Source organism: Podarcis raffonei, chromosome 14, assembly GCF_027172205.1.
Source record: "Podarcis raffonei isolate rPodRaf1 chromosome 14, rPodRaf1.pri, whole genome shotgun sequence".
NCBI classification, from domain to species: domain Eukaryota; kingdom Metazoa; phylum Chordata; class Lepidosauria; order Squamata; family Lacertidae; genus Podarcis; species Podarcis raffonei.
Window position 1 is genome coordinate 37,302,153 of NC_070615.1, and position 15,915 is coordinate 37,318,067.

Consider the following 15,915-nt stretch of genomic DNA (forward strand, 5'->3'; position numbering starts at 1 on the left):
AAAGTGTTGCTTGTGAATTACATGGTGAACTTAGTCTCCTTTAACTGAGAATGTGTGTTGTGGTGGTCTTATTTACTACAGGTGCAGATAATGGCGGGACTTCCTCTGGCAATTCATCAGGAATCTCTTCCAGCACCCCAGCTGGTAGCTCAAAATCTACTGCAAGAAACCTGGGCTCATCAGCGGGAGAAAAGGAAGAAGGCAAGAAGGTTAGACGTCAGTGGGAATCATGGAGCACCGAGGATAAGAATACTTTCTTTGAAGGCCTCTATGAGGTGGGTGTCCTCAAGCGATGTGTTTCGAAGATCAAAACTGGATGCTATGTTTCATTCAAAGGTTGAATACTTGAGTGCTATGTCAAAACAAGCAGGGCTCTCAATATTGCCATGGGTTCTTCTCGTGTTTGGGGTTCCAGCCCTGCCGAATTCTAAAGTACTCTATTTTATTCCTCACCCTGTTTACCATATTCCCCTCCCAAAGCAGACACTTAGCATTCTGTGGCTACTTAGCATGTTCAGTTCTCATTGGGTGGGGGTATCTTCCATGAACCTAGTAGTTTTCCCTAGTCTATTGTTATCCTCTTGTGTGCTATTTTGGCTACACAAGGATTGACATCCAGGCAGTGAAATAGCTTTTAGTTGTTATTTTTTTTACTAAGGGTAGTATGAATCATTTTCCCCCAAGTTACTTGAAACTATTATTCTCCTTTTAAGCCATTATCCCAGTCTCTCTGTGTGCATTATACCCATACGCCTATGGTGTTGTCTGTATCTTCAAATGCTTATTCTGGGAAAGGTCATTGGACCATGATAGAGAAGATCCACAACATGCATTTAAAGTTGATCCAATGCACATTTAAAGCATGTGACACCTCCACCCCCCAGCTATAATTTCTAGCATCCCTAACTGCAGATCCCAGCATATTGAACACTTTTGTAAAAATGCTTTCATAATCCGTTAGCTGCTGCAGATTGCCTATCGGAAGTGGGTGTGTCTGTAACTGTCAAATCCATACATCTCTGATAAACCATCTGCTACAAACGGTATAATAATTTGGACGGCTAGTTGCCTGATTTTTACATTCTGTAGAAAAGTATTGGTATATTTGCTTTTTCAGCACGGAAAAGATTTTGAAGCAATTCAGAACAACATTGCCCTGAAGTATAAGAAGAAAAGCAAGCCAGCAAACATGGTGAAGAACAAGGAACAGGTTCGGCACTTCTACTACCGCACCTGGCACAAGATTTCCAAATACATTGACTTTGATAATGGTGAGCATACTGTTAGGTTTGGTTCTGTGGTTGGTACAACCAGACTATACTATATTGTCTATAAACAACTTGTAGAATCAGGGAGGGTGGAGGGAACTCACTAAGGTTATGTACCTATGCATGGTTTTCATGCTGAAGCTGAGGAGGCTTCATCCTGGTTAGTGCCTAGAGGGGAGACTAGCCGGGGATCCCATGAACATTACCTCAAGTTCCATGCTGAAAGAAAGGTGGAATATAAAAGTAATGAAATGTTTTTGAATAAATGTTTGAGCAGGGGGATGCTGCTTGGATTCATTGTGTATCACATTATTGTGTGACACATAGCCTCTTCATATCCCTATAGTTGGCTGGATGTTGCAGACCAGGAGTCCTACAGGCACCACTGTGGTGGAGTAAATCGGTAAAGGCTGGGAAACCTGTAGACTCGGCTCCCATTTGCCAGGGATGATGGGAGTTGTAGTCCAGCAGGATCTGGAGGGCCACAGTTTTCCCTTCCCTGCATTAAAACTGGGCAGCATGGTGCTCCCCACCCCTTTTCCAAGGGCTCCTTACTACTCTTGAGGTTTTGCACTGAAGTGTTAGACTGAAATTGAGGGAGGCAGGCATGCACTATGACAGCTTTCATCAACTTGGTGCCCTCCAGATGTTTTGGATTACATCAGATCTATGCTCACATCAGAGCCAAAACATCTGGAGGGCACATGCTTCACAAGGCTTCCCTAAGACCACCAACACGTTAGGGAAGTCTTCAGCTGTATGGGAAGTGCCAGCACTGTGGCACAATGTTTCATTAAAATGACATTGCACTACCTTTTTTTTCTATAAATGCAAACGCATTTACAATAAATTAGAACATCAGAAAAAAATCAGCAAAACACACTAAAATAGCCTAGTCCTTCAACAGTCTGCACCAGGATGACTAATGGCAGACCTTGAATGAGGAGTGTATAGCTTGGTGTGTGGGCTAAAATAGTGAAAGCCCTGCCATTGTACCATTTTGCCATAACCTCCTTCATAGAGGCCAACTGGCATACCTTTCAAAGGGCTGGATATACCCAATTTTTGAGCACTGAATCCACCTTGAATACACAAATCATGAACTACTGGGATTTGAGGAGTGTGTGTGTGTGTGTGTGTGAGAGAGAGAGAGAGAGAGAGAGAGAGAGAGAGAGAGTGAGAGAGTTGTATGTGTATAAAATATGAATATTTTGGAGACATCATTCCCATTAACCTGTGATTTCAAATGTGAAATCTGGTACTAAAATAGACTAGTAATTATGACGGCCCTTTTAAGTTGGTTTTTATCCAGGTCGTTAAAATACTGGAAAAGGTGATATCTGTTCATTAGCACATTCCGTCCTAAAATCCAGCTGCAAAATAAATAGGATCTTTACATTACAGCACACTTGTTGCTGTATACCAATTATACCAGTTAACTTTTGTATATATTTAGTTTGTCTCAGGACCTAAGAATTCTTAGATAAGGCAGTGTTTAGTATCTGCTGGCTTAATCATTCTCTAAGTGAATAGTGTTTTTCTTTTCCCTTAACACCTGTGGTTTTCTTTCTTTGCAGTGTTTTCTCAAGGGCTGAAAAAATCCTCCCTGGAGCTCTATGGCTTAATTTGTTATGGGGAGCTAAGGAAGAAGATTGGGGGCTGTAAGTACACAACATTTTAGTGCCATGAAATTAGAAAGTGTTTGGGTTTTTTTCTGTGCTGCGGTGGAAGACTCTCCTCCCCGGATGTTTCTGGTGCCCTTATTTTTCATTATAGCTTTCTTCGAGTATTTTGCTGTGTGTCAATACTGCTTCAGAGGGAGATTTCTGAGCATAATCTTTTAGTTTGCTCTTTCATGCAGAGTACAAAACAGTAAAACATAAAATATACAAGGACACAAAAAAAAAAAATACAGAAGGAAGCTTCTGTTGTTTTCTGGGTGTAATTCACATACAGTGAGAGATCTGCTTGTCCCTGCATAACAGAAAGATAATGAGTGACATGTATATATGATACAGCTTCTTTCAAAATCGAAAACCTGGGATGATGTCTGTCTTCAGATTTGGGATATAAAAATGAAATACCTTCTGAGTATCCGATTTTGGTTTTAGCTCTGTCAGCAGCAGACTATAATTTTGTCTAGGCTATACAATTTTTTGTTTTTTATTTGATATTTCTATATACTCTGGCCATACTTAACTGGCGTATCATAGAAGCTAAAATCATTGCCTTGTTTAACCTTTTAGGTAATGAAGTTTACTTTGGACAAATCAAAAGTTAAATCAGTGGTGGGAAATGTGTGGCCCTCCTGTTATTGTTGGACTCAAACTCTCCACAGGCCTCAAAGGTCGGTGCAAAGGCTCCCTGGGATTGCACTTGCAAAGGCTTGTGGGAATTGCTAGATGCTGTTTTCGCGCCATTTTTGCTGTATTTGTGCTCTTCTTAGGGCCGTTTTTGCCCCTTTTCGTGCCACTTCTGGGTTTGCAGGAATGCGTGCGTGCGCCGTCGCACGTGCCTTGAATGCACATAAATAGGGAGTTGCTTGTATATCGTTCTCTTCCATGTACTGGCTTTCTCCACCTTCATTTTATCCTCATTGCCTAGCTGATGAGCTAGGCTAGCCTAAAAGTAGTGCCTGACCAAAGATCGCCTACCGAGTTTCATGGCTGTATGGGGATTTGAACCTGGCTTTCCCCAATCCTAGTCCAACACCATAATGACTGCACCACAAAGATTTCAATACACACACACCCTCTTGTGTGTTCAGAATACTGTAATAAGCTTGCATTCATCCCTTGGCCCAAGCCATCCATCTAAAGGTGTATATTCAGAGCAAAGCAATAAAAAGTGTGCATTTCTCTTACAGCAGACAACAATCCTTCCTCTAGCACACACCGTTTCTTTGGTGTCTCCTGCTCAGTGACTTTTTGAACTCCCAATTTCTTTCTTTCATAAGTATTCACATTTTGTCAGCAGGCTCTCCTGCAACAAGACTTGTAAAGGCTGCAAGCTTTCCATAATACTGTGCTGCCTTGGTAACGGATTTGGTGCACATAAGACAGTTGCTTTTACATGCTGGCTTTGTTCAGATGACATAATAAATCATGGTACATGTCTAGGTGAGCGTCAGGCTTGTGCATTCTTCTACCCCCCTTCCTTTGGCACGGCTACAAGGAGATCAGCTTTTTCTATCTTTTTTGATTAACCACAGATTGTCATGTCATCCCAACAACCCACGGTTAATCTTAACCATGGTTTGTAAAGCTGGCTTCTTTAATCAAAACTATAGTTAAAAATAACGACTCTTTAAGGTTCAGTCATGACACGTAACTGGTTAATTGAAATTGGGAGCAGAAGCATCTATTCTCATGGCAGCTATACTAAAGGAGGTGTTAGGAGTGCAGAAACCTAGGCTTCTTCCTATCACAGTAAACCATGGCTCATGTCCAAACACAGCAAGTGGAGCCAGCCTCACTGGGGAAATTATAGCGTCTGTATTGGTAAATGCCTGACTCTTTATCCCATGTGATCCCCTTCTGTCTCCCTTCCAGTCTCCAACTCTTTCCTTTCACCTTTATGCATATATCAACCCACCATTTCCCCTTTCTCCTGCTAATCATTACTCCTCCTTTCAGAGCACCTTCCTCTCACTTTCAGAAGAGGAAATGCTTTTAAAAAAATGAATTCTTATTCAAAGAGTCATGGATTCATGTTTTTTTCAGAGCTCTGTGGGATGGTAGGAATATTACGTTTGTAGTTCTAAAATATTTTTTTTTACTGTTTTGATGTACATGTATGTGTGTGTATACATTCTTTAGAATAGCTTCAAACCTCTTTGTTAGATGTTAGTCAAAATGACCTGCTTGATCTGTTTTTGTTTTGTACTTAAAGGTATGGATGACAAAAATGCAGCTAAACTCAATGAGCTGATTCAAGTTGGGTATGTTTTTTCTTTGCTTTTTAGCATTATCACTGTACAATGTCTAGCTTTTGAGGTGCATTATTATCTCAGGTTGTGAAGCTACTCTGAACATGTCCGGCCTGAAAAGCATGATGCACACAGATGTTGTTATTATTCCATCCCAGAGCTCTAAGGCAGCAATGGGAACTCCGTGGTCCTCCCAATGTTGTTTGACTCCAACTCACATCAGCCTTAGCCAGAAAGAATAATGTTTGAGAATGATGGAAATTGTAGACCAGCAGCATCTGGAGGACTACAAGTTCTCTACTGCTCCTCAAAGGAAATGAATTTACTACTTTAGGTGTGTTATAAAATTGCTTTATAAGAGCAGGGAGAACTGACTAGTTTTAAAGAGTTTGCTGCTGTTGCTTTGACCTTCTGAAACTACAGTTCAGAAGAAATCACTATGCTAAACCTGAGATGCTATTTTCACTTAATGAAGAACAATTAAAGGGTTACATTCTCTTGTATCCTGAAAAAAAGGTTATAAGTCCTTCAAAGGTGCCTTAACATAATCGCAGATTTAAAGCACACACACGTGTGTGTGTGTGTGTGTGTGTGTGTGTGTGTGTGTGTAGGTATAGGTATAGGTATATGTATACACACACTAGATAGACACATTACAAGTTATCGGGGTCTTTCTCACAGAGCAGCTGGTGATAGATAGCCTTATTGGCGAGGGCAATTCAACTCTAGCAGGAGTGGGTTCGTGGCATTGTCTGCCTGCTTCCCACTCCTCCTGGGATCTTTCCCCAAGGGCAGTTGATGGTAGTTAGCCTAGTGGTAGTGAGGAGGCAGTCAAGCTGGAGTAGACTGGTGGTGATTTCTTTGCCTGCGCTTCTCACTCTGATATGTATAGGCAATTTTTTTTGCTCAGATTGTTAATAGTGCAGCCTTCATGCTCCACAAACAGCAGAAGAAGAATAGCCCCCAAGCAACCATACTGTGCTAAGAACAAGACATCACAGTAAAAGAAAGCTCACGTGGCTGGATCTCTCCATCTGTAGCGAGTTGAATCTCCCGCCCACACCCTTAGTTGGATGCAGCATGAAGTACAGCTTCTATTTCTGCTTCTCGCCATGTTGCAACATTGTTCTGCATGGCATTTGAAAGAGTACTCTCTGCAAGCGCTAATTATGTTTTCTGAAGGATCAGCACAGATGCCATATGGGTTTCATGGTGTCCCAATATGCTGAATCAGATTGGTGGACACTGGTAATTGGTGACAAGGTGAAGAAAAATAATAGCACTGACTACAGTGTTCTGTAGGTTACTGTGGCGTTTTCTGTGGCTTCAAAACCACAGATAGTGTGATTCCTCAGTAAATCTCACAGAAACAAGTGTTCAAGTCACATTCAGAGTTGCCGTGCATGTTTCTGGTGCCCTCAATTGTCCCATTCTTTTAACATTTCTAGGGCTACAACTGTACGCTACAAAGGGAGGAATCTTCGCATCAAAGCCCCAATGTGCAGGGCTCTGAAGAAACTCTGTGATCCAGATGGTATGTAAGAGGCTCTGGGAGAAAAAGAGGGTTGAAACAGATCACCAAGGGAGAGACCCAGTGTTAGAAACTGATATATGAAGGCTAGTAGCTAAATGGCAACTTAAACCTAGGTTATGGGCACAACAACGTGTGCCTAAGCACACTTTTTTATAACAAGAATACAAAGCTGAAAATGAATGAACTGCAGCTAAAATATTATGCTCATTTTTCACATGGTCTAGTTCTTCCCCTGCCCACCCCTGTAAGAGTGTTAAGAGGGTCTCTTCTCCAGTCTTCAGAGAGTAGCTAGAAGTGAGGAGGTAGAAAAAGGTCCTCCTTTCCTTCCACTCTGCAGTTTTAACCAGAAATCTTAGGCGCAATACTGCGCCTAGAGCTCAGAAACTGCTCGCGCTAATGAAATTCCCTGTCGCAAAATGCGCCTAGAACAATGGGAGTTTAGGACACTGGAGAGATCCAACTGTCTCTCCAGGTCAACTCACAAAGCAAAATGTGAAATGAACTGCCCTGAGACCTCTGGATAAAGTGTGGTATATAAATTCAATAAGTAATAATAATAATTGCGGCTTGAGTGGACCCATGCAGGGTTTAGTGCATGCTCTAGGGGTCATGTGACTCCTTGAGGTGTGAGAAGGGTGTGATTCTTGGTTTCTACATACACTTATGCTTTCATAAGTGGCTCGAGAGGTGACAACAAATAAATGGGCTTTGAGCTTTGTGAGGAATCCTGCATTTGTTTTTGCATATGGATCCACAAATGCCAGTTTGGTTATACAATCTGGTCTTCGGTGACAAGAGAATTGGTTTAGGAAAGCGACTTTATTAATACATCTAATAAAACTCCATTGTGTAAAACATGGTATCGCTGTTTCTCAGCCTCCTTTATGTAGTCCATTTTGTTGATGATAACGACTCCTCCTCCTTTGTCTGCCTTCTTAATTATGATGCCAGTATTGTTTCTGAGACTGTGGGTGGCCTCACACTCTCTACAGCTCAGATTGTGCAGCATATTTTGCTGATAACTTCAGCTTGGGTGTGGCAGCAGAAGCACCTTACATGAAAAACTAATCCAGTGTTCCAGGCCTATGGAGTGGCAGCCCAAGCAGAATTCTTCTTCCTTTTTTTATTATTAGTGTTTCTGTTAGAAAATCATCTCCGCACTCCTCATCCCAAGAATACTCTTACGGATAATTTCCTATGCTCTATGGTGAATGCCAGGTGATAGGATAGCCACTTCTTATTTGTGGGAATAATTCAGGAATTTTCACTGCTTCTTCCCTCAGGCATTAGTGATGAGGAGGATCAGAAGCCAGTGCGTCTTCCACTGAAGGTCCCGGTGGAGCTGCAGCCACGGAATAATCATGCATGGGCCCGTGTGCAGAGCCTGGCCCAGAATCCACGCCTCAGGTTTGTGTGTGTGTTGTGCATAACTAAAGCTTGAGAGCTGAATTTTGAATATCATTGGCACAACCTATAGACCTACAGTGGTGCCTCGCAAGACGAAAAGAATCCCTTCTGCGAGTCTCTTCGTCTAGCGGTTTTGTCGTCTTGCGAAGCAAGCCCATTGACGGATTAGCACTATTAGCGGCTTTTATCGGCTTTTATCGGCTTAGCGGATAAGCGGCTTAGCGGCTTAGAAGGGGGGGGGAGGAAAAAAACCCCGCAGGAACTCGCAAGACATTTTCATCTTGCGAAGCAAGCCCATAGGAGATTTGTTTTGCAAAGCACCCCCAAAATGGAAAACTCTTTCGTCTAGCGAGTTTTCCGTCTTGCGAGGCATTCGTCTTGCGGGGCACCACTGTACTTTAGCCACTGCTAGCAAACAAGTGACTCCATCTCCTGGATACCTGCTACTGTTTTGTATACGGTGATTTGTTCATTAATGCGAATAGAGCCTGCCTTTGCACATCACAGCAAACCATAGAATGGTTTATCGTGAATGTGGAGATCACTTCTGCTTTGCTCCTCCCCTATCACAATACCTGGCATTGCATTGCATGTGAACCTGGGGGTCATGGTTACTTTTGCTCCAGACACACCAACACTAAGAACAAAACCTGTCTAGCCTCATCAAGGACTGCTTGGAGCAAACCAAACCATGACCCCCAATTCGGACATAACACTAGGCCAGGAATGGTGGCTTGATGTTCTCACAGTAGGAAAGGAGAAAAGTGGGGGGCATCTGTACATTCATAGTCAACCGTTAGCTGTGGTGGGAATGCAGCTGGTATTCTTTCCCCCTTGCTCCAATGAATGGGAAATTAAGGAGTACATGCCCATCTGCAGAGAGAGGGAGTCTGTGCTTTACTTAGCTTGTACTGTGACTTCTATACTACATTGTTAGTGGGACATCATTTGCTGACTCCTCTGTATTTTTTTTTTTTTTTTGTCTTCCATGGCTTGCCAGGATGATCGTAGAGTTGCATCGTAAGGTATCTAGCCTCATTGAGTTCCTGAAACAGAAATGGGCTCTCCATGAGGTGCGCATTGTATCCTTTTTCTTGCTCGGAAATTTGTTTTGCCTTTTGATTTCGTGTTCTGGGGACAGTGCTCAACATAACTAGCCTTCAAGTTCTTGAAAGCCACTATTGTTCATTAGACCCTTACTGTATTTATGAGACAGGGTGCAGGATCCCAGGCCCTTGAGACCCTCTATTGGTAGGAGAGTTCCCCAGGTCATGCCCCTCACCACCCCTGCTCTGCACCCTTCCTAAACACTCTTGCCTGGCTGGAATGTATCACTGAACTGTGATAATGCTTCCTACTTACCTAGATAGTGGGTGGAGAGGTGTGGGGCTGGTGTGTGTGTGTTGGGGAGAAATCTCAGGGCTTTCTGTGAATAGCATGTAGACTACTATATCACACATTTCTTGTTATGCTCGCTTTTGTCCTTTGGCCCTACCCAGCACTGCCATGCAGCCCCTGGAATGTCATCCATAGGGGAATGTGGCCCTTTAGCTGAAAAAGGTTTCCTGCCTATGTTATAAAATATTTCCCCTTGGATCTGTGAGTGTGTGGACTGTAGAGAGACTTTCTCTCCTCTTTTAAGTGTTGCTGTGTTCCTTAATGTCCTGTATTTAGCGTAAAACACTAGCAGAAAGGCAACTACAAGACTCCAGGGATTCTGAAGCAAGTGGCAGCTATTCGGAAGAGAAAGTGATGCTCCATCTCTTCCCAGGAGAGAACTGTACGCTTACACCCCTCCCTGGGGTTGCCAGGGTTGTACACTCCAAAGCTTTCTGTACAGTGCATTGGCAGGAATCTGGCCGATGCAAGCAGAATACAAAAGACTCCCTCTTGCTGCCGCCGGCCCAAATTCTAGGCATACAGAGCGGTCAGGGGACAGCCAGAGGGCAGGTGAAATACCCTCGGGGAACAGAAGGCAAGGGTGGGACCAGGGCCGAGAGCACTACAGAAGCAAGTAGAAACACTCAGTCCACATTTGAGGCAACTGCAAACGCTGAGGACTGCTCCTCAGAGGCTGGGCTTACCGAAGGAGCATCCCTGTGTCTCAGTGTTGCACATAGTCTTGATAAGCCACTGTCCGGGCTTCAAGATCTGAGTGGGAGTCTTGAAAAGCCGGTTCCCACAACCCATTGTGCTGAGGGTAGGGAGGCACCAGCCGTTGCACCGGCGACTGGGTCATCTTCTGGCAGTCCAAACTGTGACTGCGGCAGCATCCCCCCTGATTTGGAGGAGCTCTCTCTGCTTGACCCATTTCCTCGGTACATGAAATCTTGCCAGGACCTTATTGTCCCAGAGAAGTGTCTTTGCACAGATAGACTGAATGGGAAAGATTTTGCCTTGGCAGGGCACTCCCCTCCCGGGAGGCTCTCGTCTGGGAGCACAGAGGCTGGCAGCCTCAGTCCCGCACAGCTGGCAAGAGGTGGGGTGGCATTGCCCAGCTGCGGCCCATCCAGAACTGAAACTCAGGCCCTCCAGTGCTGCGGACCACAAACGGAAATGTGTGCTAAGGAGCTATCGGATGTAGTAATGGAGGACTCTCAGGAGAAGCCCAGCACCTCACTGCCGCCGCCACTGCCGCCACCACCACCTCAGGGACAATTGGTCGCAAAGTCTCTCAAGGATGACCCAAGCCGCCTTGTGCAACAGGTCAGAGAGGAGGGATGGAGCCTGCGGACCTCTGAGAGCCTTACCTTGGCTGAAGTCTACCTCATGATGGGCAAACCGAACAAGCTACAGCTAGAGTACGATTGGCTGTCTGTCTTGGGGCCGGAAACCCAGGATCCTGGGGAGCAGATGCCTGAACCTAAATCTGTTTCTCCGTCAGCCACCTGTCACAAACAGAAACTCCTCAACTGCCTCTTAAAACTCATCTCCACTGAAGTTAACCCCAAACCAGTAAGTATAATTTGCATTGATGCTAAGAACCACCGTCTTCCAGTTTGCACAGTTTTTGGTCCTCAAAAAGGCACAAAGGGGTTAACTTCAGGAAGAAGGCAAGGGATAAGGGGGTCTTTGGGTACACCCTGGAGAGACCTTCCCGTTTTTTATTTCTGCCTTATAGAGAACAGCAGGGTAACTGCTACTTTTTGGGAGTAGCTTATAGATATTAAGCCTCATAGCAAAAATTAAGAGTGGGTTTTAGAGTACTTTCCAATGTGGTAGTGCCCATAGTTCTGTGGAGCTCTGATTTATATGGTCTCCTGCCCCTCATCTGGTGTTCTCTTTCCTCTTTTGACTGCCTTCACGATGCTTTAGAGAAGGAAGAGACCACATCCACCCTTCCAACCCCACTGTATCTCTCTGCTGCCAGTCAGCTAACAGCTTGGGAAAGGGAGCCCAGCTCTGTGCCCCGCAAAGGGACTAGCAGGCCATATTCTGCAATAAAGTCCCTCAGCAAGGAGACATGGAGGGCCTGGAAGTTCCACTGCACTGTGCTGCAGCCTCCATTGGAGGGATCTCTACCATTGCCCTCCGGCAGCAATAGGGCGCTGGGAAATGTCCTCTGCATGACTATGAAAGAGAATATGAGAATGAGTACTTTGTGTTTGCTTGACACAAGACTGGAGATAAAATTTTCAGAATACATAATTTTTTCTACTATAATGTTAATGGCTGCTTATAAGATAAGATAAATTTATTGTCATTGTCCATATATACACAGTATACACAACAACGAAAATCAAACACCCACCCAAAGACCGGGTTCACATACACATTTGCACGTATCTCCAACATTCTCATCCTATTCAGACATAATCTATAAAACATAACATAATCCAGAATATAACATAACCTATTTAAAGGCATAACATAACCTAAAACCTATCTCATTCCTTCCTACTTCCTGCTTGCTATTTCTTGCAACTGGCCCTAAGATCATTATTTAGTGCAATCAGAGCTCTTGGATAGAAACTATTCAGAACTATCTGAACTATTATGTTTTTATTGTTTCTTAGCTGCTGCTCCTCATAAACTGACAAACCCCAAGAGATGCTAAATTGCTTTTAGTGCAGCAGAATTAGCTCCATTTGCAGCAAATTTTACAAAGAAAATTTAAATTGTAATTACTGTCTAGATAAAAACTGTACTTCTAATATACCAAATGTGGTAATTTTATGGCAACCCAAATTATGCATGATACATTTTACGTTCCTAAAATAACAAAGTGGTTTTCAATCTGTAAAGAGTGTGAAAAGGAATCATTGCCTGTTTTTCTGTTTCCCCCTCAATTTCTGTCTCCTCCCCCCACCAAAAAAAGAGAAAAAGATTCCCACCCTCTTGACCATGGTTTCAAAATTTCCAGAAATTTTACAGGTAGGATAAAGTGAAAAGGAGTGGTGGGTCTTTTTGATGTTGCTGGATTGCAGCTTCCATCATCCCTGACCATGGGCCATGCTGTCTCCTTGCTGATGAGAGCTGGAATCCAACAACATCAGCAAGACCACATTTTCCCCAACCCGGTGATAATACAAAGCTTGCATAGACACACTACCCATATCTATGGCAACATCCTCCTCCTCCCCCCACTTTCTTCCAGCATGCAGCTATTGGGATTCAACCATTTTCTCTTTCTTTTCAGATCCCTGAAATGAACTCTGTTGCAACATCTCCCATAAAGCCCACTCAAGAGGAGCATGCTCTAACCCCTCCTGGCAAGGTTATCGCCGTCAGCACCCGGAGTCCAGGCTGTGCACGCAATCAGCCTGCCCTTCACAAGAAAACCTTTCCCCCCAGTGTCACCTCCAGTTCCTCAGGTGAGTCAGTTGTTGAGATGAACTGGTTCTGTGTAGCCCTAAGACAAAGTACCGTATTTTTCGCCCTATAGGACACACTTTTCCCCCTCCAAAAATGAAGGGGAAATGTGTGTGCGTCCTATGGGGCGAATGCAGGCTTTCGCTGAAGCCTGGAGAGCGAGAGGGGTTGGTGAGCACCGACCCCTCTCGCTCTCCAGGCTTCAGGAAACTCTGCGCAAGCCACTGGAGCCCTCCCCCGGCTTGCGCAGCGCCGCCTCTTATCCCGAAGCCCCGGCGTGCTGGGCAGTCGCGCCGAGGCTTCGGGTACCTCCGCGCAAGCCGCGGGAGCCCTCCCCCGGCTTGCGCAGAGCTGCCTCTTATCCCGAAGCCCCAGCGCGCTGGGCAGTCGCGCCGTGGCTTTGGGTAGCTCCGCGCAAGCCGCGGGAGCCATCCCCCGCGGGTAGCTCCGCGCTGGGCAGTCGCGCCGAGGCTTCGGGTAGCTCCGCGCAAGCCGCGGGAGCCCTCCCCCAGCTTGCGCAGAGCTGCCTCTTATCCCGAAGCCCCGGCGCGCTCAGCAGTCACACCGGGGCTTCGGGTAGCTCTGTGCAAGCTGTGGGAGGGCTCCCACGGTTTGCGCAGAGCAGCCTGTTCTGGGGGCTGGGGTCGGGGGAAGCCCCGCATCTGGGGGGGGGGAATAATTTTTTTTTCTTTATTTCCCCCCCAAAAAACTAGGTGCGCCTTATGGGCCAGTGCGTCCTATGGGGCGCAAAATACGGTATTAGTTTTCAGCATTTCTACCATTCAGGAAAGCATTGGTCTGCCATGGAGTCCTGACACTTCTGTCACAGAATCTCTCTGTTTGCAGAGGACTCCAGAAATGTTCTAGGCTGCATGCTTACTTCACTCAAGGTAGTTCGCTAGGTGGGCCTGGCTGTTGTCCTACATAAACATAGAAAGCATTCTGACCCCATACCCTGCTGCTGCTCATGATAAATGAATATTGGAAAAGTTGGACAAGTTGTCTTTCAGGGAAGCTTCTCTGCTTTTACTGATCTTTTTTTGAGGAACCTTGTTAAGCTTCTGGGGATTTTTCTGCAGAAAAATTGCAGAGTAGTTGAGAATGTCTGTGCTTGCTTGATTTGTTTTTCTGATGTTGATGGAGATAGAGGCTATTTTGACCAAGGCCAGATTACCAGCCTAACAAGGCCCTAGCTTAAGATCCATGATTTTCATTATATACTGCTGCAGTCTATTTATATTTCACTTTAAAATCATCAGTTATAAAGGGGCTCTTCTCAGTGACCTGGCCCATGATTTTCATAATACAGTGCTGCTTTGTTGAACAGGAAAAAGCACGTGGTCCACAGGGATCCCAATAGCCCCTATGTATCCACTGAGCTGTAGGTCTGTACTCTGAGGGAAGACAACTGATTTTATCTCAGAGATGAGGTAGGAATAGTGTGGTGGGGTTTTTGCACAGGCGGTCCTTTCCAACTCTGCAGTTCTGTGATTCCTCAGCTGTTTGTTCCATGAAACATCATGATAAGGCTATTCAGTTTCTGATTAATTTGGCTCACCCTCCCTAACAACAAATGTGGATTGGTGGAAGAATTCTTTGCCTCCAAAGATTTCTAATTGGAAATTGCACTTGACTAATTCCCATGTATTTTTATTGACCCTACCAGGTTTGAGAAATCACTCTGGACCTCTCTTGGTGGCTGGTCCTTCAGGTTCCACGAGTGCAGATGCAGATGGTGGTCTCTTTGCTGTTCCCACAACTCTCCCACCCAACAGCAGGCACGGGAAGCTTTTCTTGCAAAGTAAAGAAGCAGAGCTAACCTTCCGGCAGCGCTTGGATACAATCAGTGTAAGTTTTATTTATTACTGTATACGTTGAACTGTAAGGTGTGCAGATGTGATCAGGGTGCTCATAAGGAATAAATACAGCTGCCCCCAAAACCTGCAGATCAAGAGAGAATTTATTCCATGCCACAAGCCAAGTCACCCTGTTCTACAGCATTTTGATTTTGGAAATGCTTTATCTTCCTAATCTGTTTTAGAAGGCCCAGGAGTTAGGCTGATCTGTGTTTGGTAAAAAGCTTGGTTGTAGGGATACAACGCGGGTTTCAGCCTAGAAGGGGACTAACCCATTCCATGGTGCTCTCTTGCTTCATTGTTTCTTTATAAATGGGGTTGAAATGCTCAAGTCCTCCTACATACTCCACAGGCAGAAGCATTCAGCTTTCAATGAGCTGCCTCTGGTGTGGGGAGCCACCACTACGCTAGAGTTCTGCCCTGCCTCATGTGCAGCAACAGGGTCTGCACTGTCTGCTGCCTTTGGTTCAGGCACCTTCAACCTGAACTTCCCTTCCCTAAATTACCTGCATAGGATGGGTGGAGAGCCATGGGGAAGCAGGTGTTCAAGAGTAAAGAGAAAGTGCATTAACACAATGTATCCCTGCCAATCTAGGCTGCACTTTTTAGGTGGCTTACAAAGCCTCAAGTCTCATGCCTGATGAGCAAAATGATGTGTGTTACAAGTTCCCTTTGTTTCTCTTCAGATGCAATCTGATTTCTTCTTGCCAAAGCCGAGGAAACTGCATAACAGACACCTGCGAAAACCACTGGTAGTACAGGTCAGAGGAAAGACTAATTGAAATGTATCTCTTGCATGTCGAGTAGTTTCATCTAGTAGTTTTCGTATGACCTTTTTTTTCTCTCTCCATCCACATGGACAGTTCCTACTATTTCCTGCCATTCAATGGTGTGCTTTTTATTGTGCAAACATTGCCAGAGACACTCAACTAGTGCTAGCTGTTTCAGTATGTGTTTCAAATGGGACTCATGTGAATACTTGCAAGGAAATGTTGGGAAACTAGAGAAAGGCATTTCTTTATCATGTTAGATGGCTCAGTGTGAGAGACCTGCATCTTCTCAGAACTCATTGCTGGTGTTTGATTCTGACATCGTAGAGGCATGCATCTT

The 15,915-nt window shown here is 44.7% G+C and overlaps 1 protein-coding gene across 9 annotated transcripts in view; it reads left to right on the top strand.

Annotated features, from left to right (window-relative positions):
* Positions 1–15,915, top strand: part of CRAMP1 (cramped chromatin regulator homolog 1) — a 39,520-nt gene that overhangs the window by 12,054 nt on the left and 11,551 nt on the right. For 8 of the 9 annotated variants that reach the window (XM_053364213.1, XM_053364219.1, XM_053364216.1 and 5 more), the window contains 11 exons: positions 82–275; positions 1,118–1,271; positions 2,846–2,929; positions 5,160–5,208; positions 6,645–6,730; positions 8,014–8,137; positions 9,138–9,219; positions 9,812–11,092; positions 12,777–12,951; positions 14,616–14,797; positions 15,492–15,566. In XM_053364213.1, coding sequence (XP_053220188.1) covers positions 82–275; positions 1,118–1,271; positions 2,846–2,929; positions 5,160–5,208; positions 6,645–6,730; positions 8,014–8,137; positions 9,138–9,219; positions 9,812–11,092; positions 12,777–12,951; positions 14,616–14,797; positions 15,492–15,566 — 2,486 coding nt within the window. The remainder of the gene's footprint in view (positions 1–81; positions 276–1,117; positions 1,272–2,845; positions 2,930–5,159; positions 5,209–6,644; positions 6,731–8,013; positions 8,138–9,137; positions 9,220–9,811; positions 11,093–12,776; positions 12,952–14,615; positions 14,798–15,491; positions 15,567–15,915) is intronic. The other variant, XM_053364215.1, reaches the window with a different exon arrangement.